General features: G+C 45.6%; 1 protein-coding gene and 1 long non-coding RNA gene across 16 annotated transcripts in view; one reads left to right on the top strand and one right to left on the bottom strand.

Moving 5' to 3' along the window:
* CLDN10 (claudin 10) overlaps nt 1-19,239 on the bottom strand; it is a 54,805-nt gene that overhangs the window by 13,527 nt on the left and 22,039 nt on the right. The window contains exon 1 of one of the 2 annotated variants that reach the window (XM_065678056.1): nt 317-651. The exons of the other annotated variant lie outside the window; for it this stretch is intronic. Coding sequence (XP_065534128.1) covers nt 317-536 — 220 coding nt within the window. The 5' untranslated portion in view covers nt 537-651. Of the gene's footprint in view, nt 1-316; nt 652-19,239 lie in introns of those variants that run through there. 2 annotated transcript variants of the gene reach the window in all.
* LOC136013735 (uncharacterized) overlaps nt 684-19,239 on the top strand; it is a 66,080-nt gene continuing 47,524 nt past the window's right edge. For 4 of the 14 annotated variants that reach the window (XR_010612347.1, XR_010612351.1, XR_010612348.1 and 1 more), the window contains exons 1-5: nt 685-1,081; nt 2,169-2,273; nt 2,432-2,536; nt 6,554-6,772; nt 12,908-13,003. This is a non-coding gene — a long non-coding RNA (uncharacterized LOC136013735). Of the gene's footprint in view, nt 1,082-2,168; nt 2,274-2,431; nt 2,537-6,553; nt 6,773-9,409; nt 10,170-12,907; nt 13,004-13,817; nt 13,881-15,696; nt 15,889-17,944; nt 18,920-19,239 lie in introns of those variants that run through there. The other 10 variants (XR_010612344.1, XR_010612346.1, XR_010612345.1 and 7 more) reach the window with 8 other exon arrangements.

Consider the following 19,239-nt stretch of genomic DNA (forward strand, 5'->3'; position numbering starts at 1 on the left):
GGAGTCTTCCGACGGGGGAAAAACAAGCAGGTAGCAAGAGAAGCTAAACCGGGCGCTTGCGCTCCAAATGCAACCTCAATCGGCAGGTTTTAGGGGTTAAAACACGGGTGTGAACGGGCAGTGCTCTGCCACCTGTTAGGGGACATGAGGGCATTTGCCTTCCCGAGGTCCCAGCCGCCCCCCCCGGCCCTGCTCACTGCCCCCCGGGCCCCCGCTGCCCGCCGGGAGGAGCCCCGGAGCCCCCAGCCCTGCAGACCGGCACGGAAGGTGAGATGTGTGGTAGGGAAATCGGGATGGGGTTCGGCGGGAGCCTGACCGTCCAGCGCCAGCATGGATGGGAAGTCCTTGCAGTTGGAGACGCCGGTGGAGTCGGTCACGCAGGTCTTCCAGAGGTTGGCCCAGAAGGTGGCGGTGGTGATGACCGTGCCGTCGATGGTGGACACCTTCCAGTAGTCGGTGGGCAGCGTGGAGGAGACCAGCACCCAGCCCGAGATGGTCAGCAGGAAGGCGATGATCTCCGCCGACGTGCTCGCCATGGGCCCGGCAGCAAGCAGGCAGCGGGCGGGCGGGCGGCGGCGCGGAGCCGCGGCGGCGGCAGCCCGAGAGCGGCGGAGTCCCGGCGGCGGCGGCAGCGGCGGCAGCGGCTGGGGCAGGCGGAGCGGAGCCCGGCGGAGCGGGGCGGTGGCGGCGGCAGCGGCAGCGGCAGCCCTGGGCCGCGCAGCCCAATCAGCAGAGGGAGCTCCCGGCGCCCCCCCGCCCCGCCCGGCCCCCGGCGCCTCCCCGGGGTGCCCCCGGCCGCGCCCCGGAGCGGAGCGCCCCTCGCGGGGGCAATAAAGAGCAGACCCGGCACCAAACCCCCGAGCAAACAGCGGGGCTGCCCCGAACGAGGCTGTAGGTTCTCCCGGCCCTGCCGGTGAGCGTCGCAGGGAGAGCGGGCAGCCTGGCGGCAGGTGGTCTCCTTCTGCATGCAGACACCCTCCTTTTCCCCTTCCAAAATAGCCGTGCGGGGGTTAGTTCTGAGCAATGCTTGTAGAAAACATATGTGCCAACCGTATCGAGCGCTCCAGGTTCATACAAGGAGGTAAGCTGCTGAAATGACATAGCGAGGCTTTTTCAACACTCTGGATTTCATCTGGCCTTCTGTTACTATGCATCCACAGAGAATACAGCTTTTAACAGGTGGTTTTGCAACGTGCGGTGATGAACTGGGCTTTTCTATCTCAGTCTTAATGCACTGGCATTTGAGCCTGCAGCTCACATGGCTGAAGTTATCCACCACGGCTTCTCCTCTTTTTCTAAGCTGTTTACTTTCTACATCAGTAATATATTTGCCATTGATGTGGAAAGTACACTGCCGGTCTTTACTTTCCTCCTATTTATTTCAAAACTATTGTTACAATTTCTAAACCTTTTTGCCAGCCAGGCAATCAGTGGAGGATAAGAAGCCACATTTACATCATTATTCTTCTGATGAATGCTCTTTGGTTTTGCCATGTGGACACAAACCCGGATGTAATCATCATATAGACATTAAAAAAAGGGGGGGGGGGGGAGGGGGAAAAAACCCAGCTACAGTAAGGTGTACCCTGGGATGTGTGTCAGAGTTCAATGGGAACACGGTGCTGATCTGTTAATGCCACAGAAGGCTCAAATGGGGTCCACAGCCACGTTTACTGATGTGGTGGCTTTCTGCCTGCTCTCTGCCTCCTAGGTACTCTCCGAATACCCTCAGAATCTCATCTACCTGACATTGTAATCCAAGTTCCTCTAGAGAGGGATTATTTGTAAGGGCCTGTGGTGGTAGGACAAGGGGAAACAGCTTCAAACAGAGAGAGGATAGATTTAGGTTAAATATTAGGAAGCAATTCTTCCCTGTGACGGCGGTGAGGCACCGGCACAGGGTGCCCAGAGAAGCTGTGGCTGCCCCATCCCTGGCAGTGTTCAAGGCCAGGTTGGATGGGGCTTTGAGTAACCTGGTTTAGTGGAAGGTGTCCCTGCCCCTGGCAGGGGGTTGGAACTGGGTGAGCTTTAAAAGTCCCTTCCAACCCAAACCATTCTGTGATTCCATGATTTATTGTAGGGCCTGGCAGCAAAAATTAAAAAAAAAAAAAAAAAAAAAAGGTGGGTTTTTTGGTTTTTGTTTTTTTTTTTTTTTTTTTTTTTGATAGGATAGCACTTTGAGCTCTTGCAGACTGGATTTCTCTTGGTGGTGGAATGCTGGGCCAATCCAAGCAGCTACCAGCTGGGATCTAATCCAGGAGACTTGAGACCAGGTCTGGGTCATTGTGTTTTCTTGATGTGGGGAGCTCACCTATTCTTTTGTTGATAACACTGCTCTAGTTGGTGTAAACCTTGTCGAATCCAGGGACTAGTGCCTGGTTTTGGCCAGAGCCCATCAGAGGTTTTCAGTGTATTGCCACGCTATAACCAGCAGGCTGGAGCGAGCTCTGCCGGGTAGGAGCATAACCTGGAGACTTCTATGCCTGAACCCCAGGGAAGAAGAGGAGGAGGAAGAGGAGCTCCCTGACAAGTGCAGGTATCCCTTCCCACAGGGGCTGTGGAAGGGGCAGGCTGGGTGGGTGACCCTGCTGAAGGGGTTAACCAACCCTGCTGAAGCTGCTGTGGGCTCTGACTGTGATCTCCAGCAACCACATCTGCTGTCCCAGACCACCGTGCTTTTAACAGAGCTGGGCCTTGGCTGTGATGTGCAGCATGGATCCATGTGTTTCTGACAGGCACCCATCTGCTGACAGGGACTTCAGAGGGAGCCCCTGAAGGTAGCTTAGGACAGATGAAATTAATTCAACCTCAAACCCACTTTCTGCCTGTCAGTAAGAACCCTTCCAGCAGGGCTAATTTCATAGGATTATAGAATGGTTTGGGTTGGAAAGGACTTTAGGATCATCTAGCTCCAACCCCCCTGCCATGGGCAGGGACACCTCCCACTAAACCATGCCGCCCAAGGCTCTGTGCAACCTGGCCTTGAGTACCGCCAGGGGTGGATCATTCACAACTTCCTGGGCAACCCATTCCAGTGCCTCACCACCCTCACAGTAAAGAACTTCTTCCTTATATCCAACCTGAAAATTTATATGTTCATGTCCTTGGAAACCCCATTTTATCCAGAGTATGCAGGGTGGTCTCAGCATACATGAGAACCAGGCTCACTTTAGCTCCAGGGAAAGGCTCCTCTTTTCTACTCCTGACACTGCTGCTTCTGAGGATGTTTGTGTTACTGGTCCAGTTGTTACTGACTTTCCCATCTGAAATCAAAACATGGAGTTGAGCTTCTGATCTCATCTGTGGCGGTGTAAACCCAGAATGACATTGTTCATGACTGAGTATTCCCCCCTTGTTGAAGAGTAAGGGAAGTTGGAAGAGATAGACTTCCCCTTTGGCATTTTCTTTGTGTTGGCTGGGATCTGCAGGGATTAGGCATTGGAAAACATTCATCTGTGAGGCTGGGTTTCTCCCCTTGTTACATTTTCAGCTCTTCTCTCTTGTGCAACTCCAAGTCCCTCTGTCATGAGCTTAACTCAGACATCTTCCAGCTTCCAGTCTTCCAGAAAACAATGGTCCTTTTTCTCTCTGTTCCTATGGTAGGAGTTTAATATCCATATGAAGGCATGCCTGTAACTCCCTTCAACCTCTGTCTTTCTGCCACCAGCTTTGGCTTTTCTTACTTGGCTTTCCTCGCTATTTTAAACTTATACAATAGAGTGAAAGACTTGGCCTTTGCTTTGTTTCTTGTTCCTATGTTTTGGGACAGGCTGCGACTCAGGATCTTTTTGGAAGTTCTTCAGACCACTGTGGGACTGCTTCCTGTTCTTTTCTGCACTAAAGTTAATCAGATCATTGCATAAACACAGTTTTGCACTGGGACATTTGAATGAATGTGGATTTATTCCCTCAGACTGGGAAAGAAAAGTGCTCACACCTTTTTGTTAGGAAATCAACCCTTGTGGTTCATTTTTTATAGGAAGTCTCATTGACTCTTGGGCGTAAAAATGGCATTGGGAGGGGGAGTTATTAGGAAGTGCTTAGAATGTACTATTTCAATTGAAAGGGACCTACAGTCATATCACGTCCAATTGCCTGACCACTTCAGCGCTGGCCAAAAGTTAAAACATGTTATTAGGGGCATTGTCCAAATAGCTGGTAAACCCTGACAGGCTTGGAGCATCGACCACCTCTCCGGGAAGCCTGCTCCAGTGTTTGCCCATCCTCTTGGTGAAGAAACGCTTCCTAATGTCCAGTCTAACCCTCCCCTGGCAGAGTTTTGACCCATTTTCACAAGTCCTGTAACTGGGTACCAAGGAGAAGAGATCAGCATCTCCCTCTCTACTTCCCCTCCTCAGCCCTGTTGCCCCTCAGCTTCCTTCTCTCCAAGGCAGACAAGCCTACGAGGTCCTCAGCCGCTCCTCACAGGACATGCCTTCCAGCCCTGTCACCAGCTTTGTTGCCCCCTCTGGATGCATTCAAGGACCTTTATGTTCTTCTTAAATGGTGGGGTCCTGAACTGCCCACAGTACTCAAGGTGAGCCTGCACCAGCGCTGGATACAGTGGGACAATCACCCCTTTTGACCAGATGGTGATGCTGTGTTTGATGCCCCCCAGGATGTGGTTTGCTCACTCAGCTGCCAGGGCTCACTGCTGACTACTACTGAGTCTGCTGTCAAACAGCACCTCCAGATACCCGTCTGCAGGGCTGCTCTCCAGCCACCCCTCTCCCAATCCATACTTGTGCCTGGCATTACTATGTCCTAGGTGAAGAGTCCAGCATTTTGACTTGCTAAGTTTCATCCCACTGATGATTGCCCAATGCTCCAGTTTATCTAGATCCCTCTGCAAGACCTCTTGTCCCTCAGGAGAGTCAACAGCACCTCCCAGTGTGGTATCATCAGCAAACTTGCTAATAGTGTGTTCAACTCCCCCATCCAGATCACTGATATATATATTGAACAGGACTGGCCCTAGAACTGAACCCTGAGGAATGTCTGAGGTGACCAGTTGCCAGTCAGATGTAGCCCCATTCACTACAACCTTTTGAGCTCTGCCCTTCAACCAGTCCGTCATGCAGCGCACTGTGAGCCTGCTCACCCCACAGTTGGACAGCTTGTCCAGAAGGATGCTGTTGAGGGACAGTACCCAAAGTCTTACTGAAATCCAGAAAAACTACATCCACCACCTTCCCTTCACCCACTAGGTGGTGACCCTTATTGTAGAAGGATATCATATCAGTTAAACAGGACTTTCCCTTTGTGAATCCATGTTGACTGTGCCTGATGATTGCATTGTTATTTAAATGCCTTTCAGTAATATCCAGTATAATCTTCTCCGTAAATTTTCCAGGAACTGAGGTTAGATTAACAGGTCTGTAGTTTCCCTTGTCTTTCCTCACACCCTTCTTGTAAATTGGAATAATACTGGCCAACTTCCACTCAGCAGGGACCTCCCCAGATTCCCAGGATTTTTGAACTACATATATTTTACAAATCAGAATTGAATATTATTCAATGGTTGGATTTTCATAATGTACAAAAGATTATTGTATTTCTAAGTACAGAAGAGTCCTTCAGAAACGGCTTTGCTCTCCGGTCTGAAATACAGGATATTATTTTAGCTCTTGCAGGATCAAAATCACAAGCAATTGTTATTGCCTCATAAGTTAAACACCGGATGACAACAGCATTTGTTCTGCAGCCAGGATAAGCAGGCTAGGGTCGTCATGCCTTTGTTCCGCAGTAATTCTTCATGTAATTTTACCATGCATAGGTTGGGCAACTTGGGACTTTTTCATGGCTCTGCCATCTTATGATTTCCAGGGTGCATAGAGCACTGGTGTAGAAGAACAACCCCCCCCCCCACCCCCCCAGCTTTATCTTTCTAAGCCTGAAGGACAACTTCCTTGTTTGCTAGGGTTTCCCTGAGGATTTGAATGCTGAAAAGGTAAGGCAGACATGCAGGGAATATAGATAGGCTTGTAATAGTGTTATCACCTGGGCAAGGTCAGGTCCACTGTCAGCGATAGATCTGGGGGATACACCTCAAATTGGCATATGCATTAGAAGAGGTTGACACAACTGCAAAATGCGGAGGCTTCTGCATTGTGCAGAACAAAAAGTGCCACCTAAAAAGTAAGCGGCCAGATCCTCTAAAGGAGAGCAGACACAGAATGTTTCTGTGTCATCTAAAAAAAATCCATCAGAGTGGGAACATCAGTTAATAATCACCAGTCCCTGCTGGTGGGGTCACCACCGCTGTTTTTCTTAAGCTACCAGAAACGAGTTACGTTGAATTACTGCACATCTTTTGTGAACTGCCAGGATAAGAATGATTTTGAGGTATGCAGTTCATATATTATGTAACAACAAGTAAAAAATTAATAGGAAGTCACAACCCAAAGCATTTTAAAGGAATGAAAAATTGCATTCCACAAGCCAATAAACTTTCCCCTCTCCCATTCTGTGCAGCATGTTCGGACATTGCAGGCTTTGTTTCTTGACACTGAGATTAATGCAGTGTTTCTTTCTTCTTTTTTTTTCCTTTCAGCTCAGCTTAAGTTTGCTGAAAAAGCCAGCGTTGTTCCCTGAAAGTCTGCAATACAATGCTTTAAAAATAGATATAACCTGTTTAACAAACTGAGCAGGAAATGTGAAGCAGTGCATCTCCTACTTTACTGGAGGTGCATTCCTCCTGGCCAGCAGCACAGGTGCAGCTCTCGAGCTTCAGGAGTTGCCTCCACATCAAGCTAAGTTTTACTGAACACAGGTAGGTCACAGTGGAAAGGAGAGAAGCTTTCAGACTGATCTTTGGGATGTTTGGCCCTATGTAATGCGATTTAGAAAGTGTTTGTATAATAAAAGAATACTGTATCTAATGGAATTTGGAAGGATTTAGTCGAGGTGGGAGGCAGATGAGCAGATGTCTTTCCAAATGTCCTGGGTTTAAACCACAACACCAAAACAGCCAGTGTTCAGAAGCAATCCTTGCAGTGAGCCAAAAGATGAAGAGGCTGAATCCTGACTGGTGTCTGAGCTGCAGGCCAGAGCTGAGACCTTGGTATTCCCAGAGTGGGAATGCTTTCCCACCAAGTGCATCCTCTGCCTTTGTGTGCCAGAGCCGCTCTCTGCCATTTCCTGAGCACTTGGTAGATGTGGGCACAGGGAGTCTCAACTTTCGCAGGTATTGGGATAGCTCCCAGTCAGAAGATTTGGACAAGCCTGAGCCAGCCCCTTGGGAGGAGCACAGCAGGACAAGGGGCGTGAACTGGGACATGGAAAATTCCCATTAGGTACTAGGAAAAAATTGTTTACCATGAGGATCGTTGTAAACAATGAGGTCAAGCACTGGAGCGGGCTGCTCAGAGAGGCAGTGGGATCTCCCTCCTTGGAGATGCTCAAGACTTAACTGAACATGACCCAATTGATTAGATGTGTTTTGGACCAGATGACCTCTGGAGATCCCTCCTCACCTGAATTATTCTATTACCCTATGATTTTGTTACCTCACTGAATCAAATAGAGTGGCTACCATTGGAAAAATTTCCCTATGCGTCAATAACTGGAAAAGTAGATATATGTACTGCTGATATGAACTGAAATACACATATATGTGAAAAGAAGGTTTCAGTGTATGGCTTAAATAACAGGGCAGCAGGGACCACATGCAATCATATTCTGAGCTTAACGTATAATATGTAATCATTAGTGCACCAGTGTGCCACTTAGAGCTATAATAAGCACTGCAGTATCTCTGTCTGCATGGAAGCTTTTCCCCATGCTCTCCTCCGGTTCCTCACCCCAGTTCCCACAGTGGCCCCTTATTTACCCAGAGAAGGGCTGTGCCATAAAGAAGTTGGTGTGCTTTATCGTTTCTAGCCCCACTGTTTATGAGACACCAATTGTCTTGGCTGGTGGCATAGAAAGATTTTGTTTAACTGAGAGCATGAAAACCACAACCTGGAGCAAAGCAGCTCCTGTAGCGTGACTTAATTTGAGAGCAAACGGCCTGGGATCAAAAAAGGTCATGGTGACAAAGCGGAGTTAAAAGCTGACTTAGATCAACATTCTCAAGCAGCTCAGAAACAAAGGGAATAAGGAAATAATATTGTGTGACTTTTTTGATAGCTATAGGTTTAAATAATGGATAAACAGATTGAAATTAATGTACATTTGATCCATCAGCAGTACTGATGGGTCCCACTGGTTTGATTTGGTTTCTGAAGTGGGGTGTGTATTTGAAATGGAAGTGATAGCCAGACTGATTTGACAGAAGTCAGTGAAAAGAGGGGCTGCCTGCAGGCATAGAAGCTCTTTGATAAAGAGGACAGGTTTAAAGTCAGATTTAAACCTGCTCACAAACGAAACTGACAGCAATGAGATCCGGGGAGAAAAAAACACCTTAAAAACATAGATGCTAATAGGAACGTTCATATGCTGGGGACCATGGTCAGGTTCTCCCTATGCTCCCATCCTCTGAGATCACTGCCTTATCAAAAGTCAAATCAATCCAACATACTTGTAAGTTTCTCAGCATAGCAAACAGTGCTTTGGTTCATTTTGGTTGCAGTTTGTGTGCAGCACGGGGTCTTCCTATTCCTCAGCTCAATGTTGTGTCTCCACACTCTGGAGAAAAGTCTCCCACTGTCTACTGCACGTAGTTAATGAAGCAGTACATTACCTAGCTTATTTTTGCTGGGTCACAGTTCAGAGTAGCCAACAAGATGTTCACCAAGAACAGGACACAATGTGCTCTGCCTTGTATGTTAATGCTTTCACGTTCCCATACTGAAAATATTTCTCTTGCATTACATTGCAGTAGCTCTACCTTGCCTTTGCCCTTCTATAAAGAAATAAAGCATTTTCCACATGTAATAGAGATTCAGTCATGCACAGTGTTTATCTGTTTTCCTCTTTGTTCAAATGTCTTTTCTCAGCTATTTATTTCATTGGCTGCTTTATATCATAGAATCATTTAGGTTGGAAAAGACATTGAGGATCACTGAGTACAACCATTAGCCTAGCACTGCCAAGTCCACCACTAAACCATGTCCTGAAGTGCCACATCTATATGTCTTTTAAATACTTCCAGGGATGGGGACTCCATCACTTCCTTGGGCAACCTGGCCCAGTGCTTCACAACCCTTTTGGGGAAGACAGTTTCCCTAATATCCTCTGAACCTGCCCTGGTGCAACTTGAGTCTTCTCCCTCTCATCCTATAGCTTCTTACTTGGGAAAAGAAACCTATACTGACCTTGCTACAGCCTCCTTTTGGGTAGTTGCAAGGAGCGATAAGGCCTCCATTCTAGCTTTTGAATTCATTTTAGCTACAAGGCAGCTGACGAAGGGCAGAATCACTTTTGAGAATTTGGTGTTGAAATGATGTAAAGTCTATTTTCATGCCAGAAACGCATCTCATCTTTGGGAAAAGGAGAAATTCTTGGAACTTTTGACTTCATTCCATTTTGTAAGAAAAGTCTGGAGCAGTGAATGTTGCCTCATGTACATGGTCAACAGTTGTGATTTGGGTGGTAAGGCCTTTATTTTTGAATATTTAAATATTGCATTGCACAATTTTTCAGTAAGAAAAATCGTGAAGTGGGAGAACATGGGATAATGAAGCAATCTCTTTGGTTTGTGCCACCTCTGGGAAAATGTGTTTTGTTTTTCTTTCCCAGTGTCTGGTGTAGTTACCTTATGTCCTGTGTCTAGAGAGGAGTCAGAAAACTTCCAACAGGAAATTCCTCAATTTCAGAAGTCTCCAGCTGACAAAGCCGTGGCTTTGGATTCTGAGTTGCTTGACAAATACCAACAAAATACAAATGCCAGTGGGTGCCAAACAGTGAGGCTGGAGACACCAGTCCTTATTGTAGCGACTGCTCTTTGTTTTTCTACAGGATAGTGCGCTGTTGACAAAAATGACTTTTGGTGATGTCTGAGGATTAAGGGTTCATTTGGAAAGATGGCCTAGAGCATGTTTTTTTGTAATGTGGTATTCTTTCAGTGTTAACTTTCCTATGCACATATGGGAAAAACCTGATTCGGTAAGAGTGCAGGATGCGAGTTTGGTAAGAGAAGGTAGGGTGCAGTTAGTACATAATCTGGTACGCAAGAGCCGCAGGTCTGCTGCATCCATTAAAGAACCTGACACAAATGTTAAAATTCAGCCGGAGGAAGTGTTTGTGTTATTGCTGAATATTCTGCTAATGCAAAATACTGTACTTCAGTATGAGATGCAAAACATAACCATGCATGAAATTCAGTTCCCAGCCATAAACCCTGCACACACACCCCCTTTCTAGTCCCCGTGAAATACAGGGAATCTGTAGGAATATAGGAAGATGCACAGATTTCTGAGATGAATGTTATTGCCTATGAAGGAAACCTAGAGGAACTGCCTTGGGCAAAGGCATTAGCTTAGAGATATCTGTGCACAAGCTGGTCAGTGGCACTAGCGCCTTGCAGAGCTGTGGTCCTGTGCCAGCCATTGTCCTTGTCAGGCACTTTCCGGTGACACGTCACATGCCCTGAGCTGTGAAAATATTGATTCTGGGATCACATACCTGAACCTGTTTCAGTTTTCCTCCCATCCCAAACAGGAGCTAACCTCAAGCTGAGATCCTCATCAAGCCAGTGTAATGCTCCGGAGGTTGCTCCAAGCCCTTTTGCTGTCTATACTTTGCAGGAGGTTTTACCCGCCTCTGCCACAATTGATTTCCAGCTCTGGCAGCACAAGCCCCAGCACTGGACACCTCTGTTGGCTGAAGTTTGCTTAAGGGTGACCCAAGGTGCAAGTCCCTCTCCCCTACCTGTGGTCTCTCTCTGCAGAACCCCATAGCAGCTCTGTTTCAAGCCACTGCTTCTTGTGGGGATGCTGGCTGAATGACACCAGTCTCAGGCAGGTGTTACACCCCAGCTCTACACAGGATAACCAGAGAAATGAAAGGAATTATGGTTTTTGATTATTTAGTTTAAGGTACAGAAAGGAAAAAGCACAGTTAAAACAAAGGGAAAGTGAAATCCCTCCCTGTGTTCAACAAAAGTGATTTCTCGTATTTTTCTAGCAAGCCTCACGGCTGGAGCACTGACCAAGCACCCCCTTCTTGACCATTCCAGTGACCAACCCAATATCATCCTGGGCGCTTCCAGGCCTCCCACCTAACCATACACATTGTCTGCCTGCTGTCATCCTGATGAATCACCACATGAGTGGCTCAGCAGATGGGCATCCTCGAGTTTTGAGCCCTCATCTCTCTGCCCCTCTCATGTCTCCAACAGTGGCTCACATGGGAGAGTGTCTCATGCAGGCAGAAGCTGCCCAGCTGCCTGGTAAACCTTTCGGGCGCCGGTGTGTTTCTTGACTTTTGGCAGGGACCAGCGTCATCTTTGGATGTATGCCTCGTGGCTCACAGGCTCTTTGCCCAGCTGCATTTCAGTGATTAACCTGCTGCCTCCTTCTGCCAGCTTAGGGGTTTCTATGACCACACCAGAGAAGACATGAAAGTTAAAGATTTGCTTGAACTCTCTGAGACTGGTATGAAGCACAAGGACAGGCATCCCTCTAGGTATTCAGCTAGATATCTACCGAGTAGATGTCTAGCTGTAAATATAGCCTGTTACAGTCATATTGCAGACCTTGCTCTCCAAACAAGGGTTGGAGAAGCCAAGGGGCAGTGTTTTCCAAGGCAGGACTGTAAGAGATCACCCTCCTGCTTGTGCTGCCCCTGAACTCAACCACTCTTCTGCAACAGTTCTCGGCACACTGCTATCTGTTGGCTTGCGGGAATGGCCTCTGCCAAGTTTTTCAGGCGTGGAGTAAGTTGTTCCCTTCTCATTGTTAAAGTGTCGTAGTTAATTTCTAATGAAAAGTGCCTTTGAACTTCTGAACTTCAAACTCAGCAGAGAAAGCCCTCCCTTGAATATATCAAAGCCTGTAGCTGTGCTTAGGGGAGCGATTCATGCCACATACTCGTCATGCTGACAAATTATCCCAAGTCCTTTATGTGGCACATGCACCATTGAATGTATGAATATACATGAGTAAATAAAAGAAAGCCGTAAGACTGGGATGCACATCCCTAAAAGCAGCATTTTCTCTGCAGGCTGTCAAACAGACTGAAATACCAATCACTGATCTTTCACAACAAAAATCTCTCACATCTTAGAACAAAGCAAGCAAGACCACTCATATGTGTGTATATATATATATTTATATGTTGAAAGATTGTGATGCAAAGACTTTCTAATATCCTTGCCTTATGTCTTGGAATAGGAAAGAAAGATCAGGTTCTTTATTTCAGAAAGATCTTTTCTTTATCCAAACTGCTATTTACCTGATATAGGAGCAAAATTGTTAGCCAACAAGCCCACCAACCACAGTTTGATCTTTTCTTAGCAAAATTTAACACATATACAGCTCAGTAAGTAAGTATTACCACAACAAACTGATGAAGCCAGTTCAAAAATAGCAAGAGAGAAAGAAAGGTTTAGAACAGAGAGACTAAAGTAACCCGGCCCTCCCTTAGCAGACAAAAATGTTCTTTTCCCTCTCCTTACAGAAATCTATGACAAGACTACAAATGATGTCTGATCACAGTGCTTCTCTTTATTCACAGTATTTCTTCTGCATTATAGATATTCCTACATACTACTACCCACCACTTGTGTATCTTTAGGATTTTTCATTACTAGAAGTGGGATGGGCATGTAATAACACAAGCAATTCATTAGCCTTATCAGGAATTATCTACATTTGCTTGCAAAACAGAGAAGTACTCTGTAGTTTTGCCTTAAAATCCCGTGGACTAAAAATGCCCATCAGGACAGTAATTTCATTAGGATTTTCATCCTTTTATTTATTCTTTTTGATTTCATTTCTACACTCTTTGTGTTCTTGTTATTTAGAACGTGCTTTAGTGTGTTTAATCCATTGGAGAAGATCTCCCAGATGAGCCAGTTGTGAGCCATGGACCACTATCTTTCATCAGCTCCTTTCAAACAGTGAGTTATGATGAAGTATCATATTCTGGCTTGGTTTGTTTGTGCAACAGGTGGGATTTTTGTAGTGGGGAAGTAAGGTTCTTGAGTAACCTCCATTTGCTTTCAATAGAGCTGCAGCAGCCTTGAATGGAGAGGTGTGTCTGAGGTTTTCTCCCTGTTGATTTCCAGCATTTGATGTTGATTTCACTTGCTTATAGCAGCAGTAATGCCTGGCTACATAAGCTGTCTCAAACCCTACCTGATACTCTGGTGGGCAATTAGGATAGAGTTCAGTATTTCTTTGGGCATGCTTTGTACCATCGCAATGCGTTATTTTTCACTTTAGAGTTCCATTGTCGTCAGTGACTTTAGCCCTACTGTCCCAGTATATTTGCAAGCTTGGAGTACCCAGAGCTTAGACAGTGGCCCTGTATAATCGCTCCCCCGTGTGTGTAATTTTGGAGCAATTTGTACTCATCAGTAGAGTTTGCCAGATTTTCTATTGAAAGGATGAAGTTGCCAGCTCATGTAAATTTGCTGTAGTCCTGCTCTGCCTGGGTCTTCCCTCACAACGGCCAGCTGTTGGTTTGTACAATTATTTCTGCCCCGTGCATCCAGCAACTTACAGTCTGATTTGAATGATGTCTGCTCATGACCAACTCACTAAATAATTCACTTCCAAAGCCAGTAGCCAGTGGTTCCTTCCCGGTTATGAGTCTGAACCTGGTGGGTTTTAGTATTATTTTGGAAGCGGTGAAGGATCAATACCATAAGAGGCAAGTCAGTGAGGGATTTGCTCTGTTATTATGTTAAATATCAGAGTATTTTAATGTAGGTGTGAAGCAGATAAATTCAAGTGCTGTTTCTCCAGCTTCCAAACCTTTCCTGACGCCCACTTCAGGAAGGATCTCTGAATTGTGATGGTAAGGGTTGACCTTGCCTTATGTATCAGCATGCTCATGAATTTCTCTTAGATTTACTTTTGTTGTTTCGTAAACTAAGACAATACTACTATATAATTATTAGCTATTCCTGTTTGCTGGGAGTAAGGGTGAGGTTAAAATGTGTTTGTGCCTGGAAAGCCATCACTGAATGGAAAACTCCAGAGAAATACAAAATTTCCCCCCCCTTTGTAGGCTGAGATGATAGGAGGGCACACTGTATAACCTCCCTATTTGGCTGGACCACAGCTAGAAATGTGACTCTCGCTGTGCACCTGAGTATGCAGAGACACATTAACAGAAGTGGTTTTGTGTGATGATTGCTGTATATATGCTTAAGGGGCAGGGTTACATCTTTGAGCTGAAAGAAGCTCTTTGTAAATACATAAATCATAGAAGGACTGTGTTTGAAGATTGTATCATATCCAGTGGAGGTGATACAATCTACACCACATGTGCATCTCTGAAATGAGTCATGATTTTGAATAATGGTCCATTACTTGTTCATTTTCATGTGAAGTTATGAGGAAGGCTTAGGAGGAAAGGCTTATTTCAAACTTTCAACCACTCCTTAAGATCCGCTGCTCTGGGAAGTTTAAAGAGCACTGACAGAGGCCATGTGAAATGGTAACAACGATTGATGACACAAGAATAAACGGAGCTATCGATCTGTGTGACAGCTGGCATAAGTAACAGTGTGGTCTAACCACAGTGACATTCTTCTTCCTCTCCCTTCCTTTGCCAGCCATTCTCATCATGACTTCTTTAGCTCTGCAAGGGGCCCTTCATCCTCTTTTCTATTGCAACATTGATAACAGCCCACGAATGAAATAATTGGATTTTTCCATAAGTTAGTTAACTTAAATTTGCAATGAATATGATGCCATATTCATATGATGCTAAACTGGTGGTTGGCAATAAGCACAGTGTAGGTAACCCTGTCCCACACTGTCACTGTGGAGCATTACCTGGCAAATGCAAGAAGCAGGATGCTCTCCAACGTAGAGAAGGTTGCGTGGAGACCTCATAGCAGCCTTCCAGTACCTGAAGGGGGCCTATAGGGATGCTGGGGAGGGTCTCTTCGTCAGGGACTGTAGTGACAGGACAAGGGGTAACAGGTTAAAACTTAAACAGGGGAAGTTTAGATTGGATATAAGGAGGAAATTCTTTCCTGTTAGGGTGCTGAGGCACTGGAATTGGTTGCCCAGGGAGGTTGTGAATGCTCCATCCCTGGCAGTGTTCAAGGCCAGCTTGGATGAAGCCTTGTGTGGGATGGTTTAGTGTGAGGTGTCCCTGTCCATGGCAGGGATGTTGGAACTAGATGATCTTGAGGTCCTTTCCAACCCTAACTATTCTATGATTCTATGATTCTATATCCAAAATACAGATGTCCACATCTGAGCTGTTTATTGGAGCTCCAGGCAGTATAGTCAAAGTAGTCTGGAGACCTACTCAGCTGGTCAAACTTAGGGTGAAATGGGATAAATTGTGTCCCTGAATCACCTGTTTCATTTTACTGACTGTAAAAGGAACCAAGATGGACAGATTCATATACAGTTATCTGTATCACAAATGTCATAGCATGGGATTTTTACTATGTTTATTGTCAAATCCCATGTTTACAAATGGAGATAGAGTCTGGAAAGGTTTTGGCATTCACAAATACAGGCTGGAGGTAAATTTTGCGCCCTCTTCTGGAAGAAATGTTTGATACATTGATATCATATATATATATATGTAAGTCTGTAGAGTGAAATTCTCTCATTTTCTTAGAGCAGACTTGTCACAATGAACAACTTGGTAGATGCTGACTATTCCTTCAGTCCTGATCACTTGCGATTACCAGTACGTATGGCTCCTGAATCTGTCTGCTGATGAAGTGAATAACCAGACTGTGGTCTCTTGTGAAATGTCTTCCAAGTGAATACACCAAAGCTCAATGAAAACAAAGATTATTTTTTTTTCTTTTTAAGTCTACTGGTATCTGTTCACCCAAAATATCCAGAGCAGAAAACACCCCAAGTCTGACTATGAACTGTGGCAGTTGTACAGCAACATCACTCAATTAGCGTCCACACTGTTTAGATTTATGCAGCTCTGAGTTCATAATCAGATCCTATGTCCAGTCACAGGAAAGCAAACAGCAATTATTTTTTCACTTGTAATAAGAAATGCCACTTCTCTGTGCTGTATCACACACCTTATCGCCCTGAACAAGCTGAAATGTGGCAGACGGATAATGCAAGCAAAAGAAATGGTTGACCTAGTGAGTCTGACCTTGGAAGAACGGTAATTTCACCTATCAAAAAAGAGTGCTACCAGTTCACCCACTTACGTGGGAGGTTCATTATCTGAAACTTGAAACACACATGAAAAAAGGGAATGAGAAGAGTATGGACAACTTTCCAGGTGGATCTGCACATTCCTGTCTCTGAGTGTTTTCATCCGATTCAAGCTGAATGACACCTCTTCCAAACTTCTCATTTAAGCAGGGTAAATTACAGCGGAGCAGGCAATTACTACAGTCCCCAGTCTGTATGGTCTCAGCAGAAGTGTTTGCAGGGTATCTGCTTTCTGCTGATACCATGCAGTTACATGCTGGAGACGTGTGATCACTCAGAAGCTTGCTGCACGATGGCTAAGTATCAGCAAGCTAATAGCAAATAACCACTTATATCAACAGATGGATTTACTATGTTAAAATTGCAAGGATCATAAACTACTCTTTGTATTGCTGACAGACCAATGATGTGTGTTAAGCCTGGTCATAACATCTTTGGCAGAGTCTTAGCCAACGGTCTGAAAAGGGTCACTGGAATAGTCAATTCCCTCAAGCCATTTTGAGCTTCAGAAAGAAAAGAAGCTTTGCCAGCAAGAAGAAATGAGATCTGTTTTGTGAAATCAGCTGTCCTTCAAGCCGGTTCTCTTTTCCAGTCTGGATAAGGCAGGATGAAGTCAGACACCAGCCTGACTATTAGCTTTGCTTTGCCGAGTTGCTCATTGTTAGCTTCACTTACTGTCCTTGGAAAGGGAGGACCAGCAGGGCAGTATATGGGTATGCAAAGATGTAGACCCACCTCCTTTTCTGGGGGAAAGGAGTAGCACTGGAGTGTACATGAAGATGTTGTGTCCAGTCATTTTGCCATCCCACAAAGATCAGGCTGGGTCTGAAGCTGTTCTTACCCACAACTGCACAAATATGGCTTGTTAGAAATGCCTGTATTTTTCATTAGTAAGGTCTGGGGTCCTACAATGCAGCTTCTGCTCAGTGCAGTAACCACCAGCATTCCCTGTGCGGTGGGCAGGGTCATACAGGGCTAGCAGAGCCTCAGTGGCCCCTGCTAACCCCTGAACTGTCATCTGAAATGGAGACCTTGCAGCTCTGTCCAAGCTCTGTGCCCAGGGAGCCTTGTCTGCCCTCCACTTCTGGCCTTGCTTGTGCAGATTGGTAGTGGCTCCCACCTCCTGGGGTCCTGAATGGCAGTTTGGTTTTCCTGCACTGCACCTGATCTTGGACCTGAACACATATTGCTACCAGGACATTGTAGCAACAGGGCACCTAGGCTTTCCACGGATGGGAAAAATCTGTTCTTTGGGAACTAGATTTCCTATGAGCTCCCAAACTCAGCACTGTGATGGAGGAATAGATCTGTTTAGACTTCCATACTCCCTAAAAGCAATGTGAGAGAGAACATGGGTGTGCAGAGGCCGCAACAGGAGTTTTCCTGCAGGGCAGCCATACTCTGAACACTACTTTGTAATGAACTTCATTACTAACCTGCTTATCTCCTTATTTGCTGGACCGAGCTATGGCTGTAGGATGCTTTGGCTCGACAAGAGATAAAATCTTACTGGGCTTATACAGCTCCTTTCTATTAACAACTTCTTGGTAGTTTTAGCTTGTATCTTTCACATTTTAACACCTCTTTGTGCCCCCAAAGAACACAAGGTTTTCTGTAAATGGTACTTAAGTGTATTCAGGATATCTCGTTTTACTGTATATTGTTCTCTGTTCTCACAGGAGCCTCTCACAGAGGTTTGGACTCTGCAGATACTCTGGACACAGTTCTTGCAAAACTGGTTATGTCTAATGTTTTGTAGCTGTTCCAAAACACCTTTGGCAATATCTGCTCTCTCACCTATTTTAACAATTTCTCATTTATTAAGTTTGAATGTTCTGTGGCTTGAATGGGCTTTATACTTTGGGGCTGACCTTTGACAGTGAGAGGCATGCGGCAGTGCTCTCATTTAGAGCAGAAGTTAAGCAGAAGATTGCAGGGTGAGCTGCATGGATGCATAAAGCAAAGACGAGAAGTCTTAAACACTGATACTGGATTCAGGATGAGCTTGAAGAACAAAGGAGATGCACCCTCATAAAACGATGCAGTGGCTCATGATGCAAATCTATCCCAAAGTATCTAAATCACCAAGGTGGCTTGATTTTGAATTTGTTCTGCCTGCTTTGAAGAGGGTTAAGTCTGCAGAAGATTTCCCTTGCAACACCTTTGTGACTGATACCTTCAGCAGGCCCTCAGCAATGGCTTTTCTATCGACTGATGTGAGCTGTGGAGTCGGCTGTGCTGGCTGCTGTAAACACTGCATTCATGAGTAGCTTTGGTACCTTCCTGAAGGCCTAAGAATTATGGGCTGTCTCTGCTCAGCTAAAGGCACTGTTGGGGACAGTGCTCTCAGACCAAGTTTGCAGAGTAGCTTATATCCACCCACTAGCTATTGCTAAAGGAAATTGCCTAGGATCTCATTGTATATTGTCTGGTTTGGATCTCTTCCAGATCATAAGTGATGGCTCTAAGACATAATCATGTACTTCAAGGTAGGGTTTTTCATTGTTTTTAAACAATGAAACTGAATTTAAGGTTTTTTGCATTGTGATATAGCATGTCAGTGCATGTGGGAGGAGGTGTTGCCTATTGGTAAAGCCAATCCGTGGAGCCTGCCAGCCTCAGAATTGCATCCCCGGTTCTGTTTTGGTCAAATTAAATAATTATCTCCAAAAAAAAAAGATCCTGGGAGTGAATTAAATGACATAGTGTGGACAGTGATGGGGAGGATGATGAAAACTTGGTGAAGACAGTGGCAACATGGGAGACTCCGCACTTAGAGAATCCGGTCTTTGAGAGCAGGACCACAAACAGCTGGGAGTCACCTGGAGTCGCATCCGGAGGGGGATAAAACACTAGTAAAGAGCCCTCCTGATTCTGCCTTACAGTGAGGCAGGGTGAGTCTCAGCTAGCTTTACCAAAGAGATTTACCCCAAATTTGTCATGTAGATTCTTGTAGTTTGCAGAGAGAGAAAGA

This window comes from Lathamus discolor, chromosome 4 (genome assembly GCF_037157495.1).
Source record: "Lathamus discolor isolate bLatDis1 chromosome 4, bLatDis1.hap1, whole genome shotgun sequence".
Classification (NCBI taxonomy): Eukaryota; Metazoa; Chordata; class Aves; order Psittaciformes; family Psittacidae; genus Lathamus; species Lathamus discolor.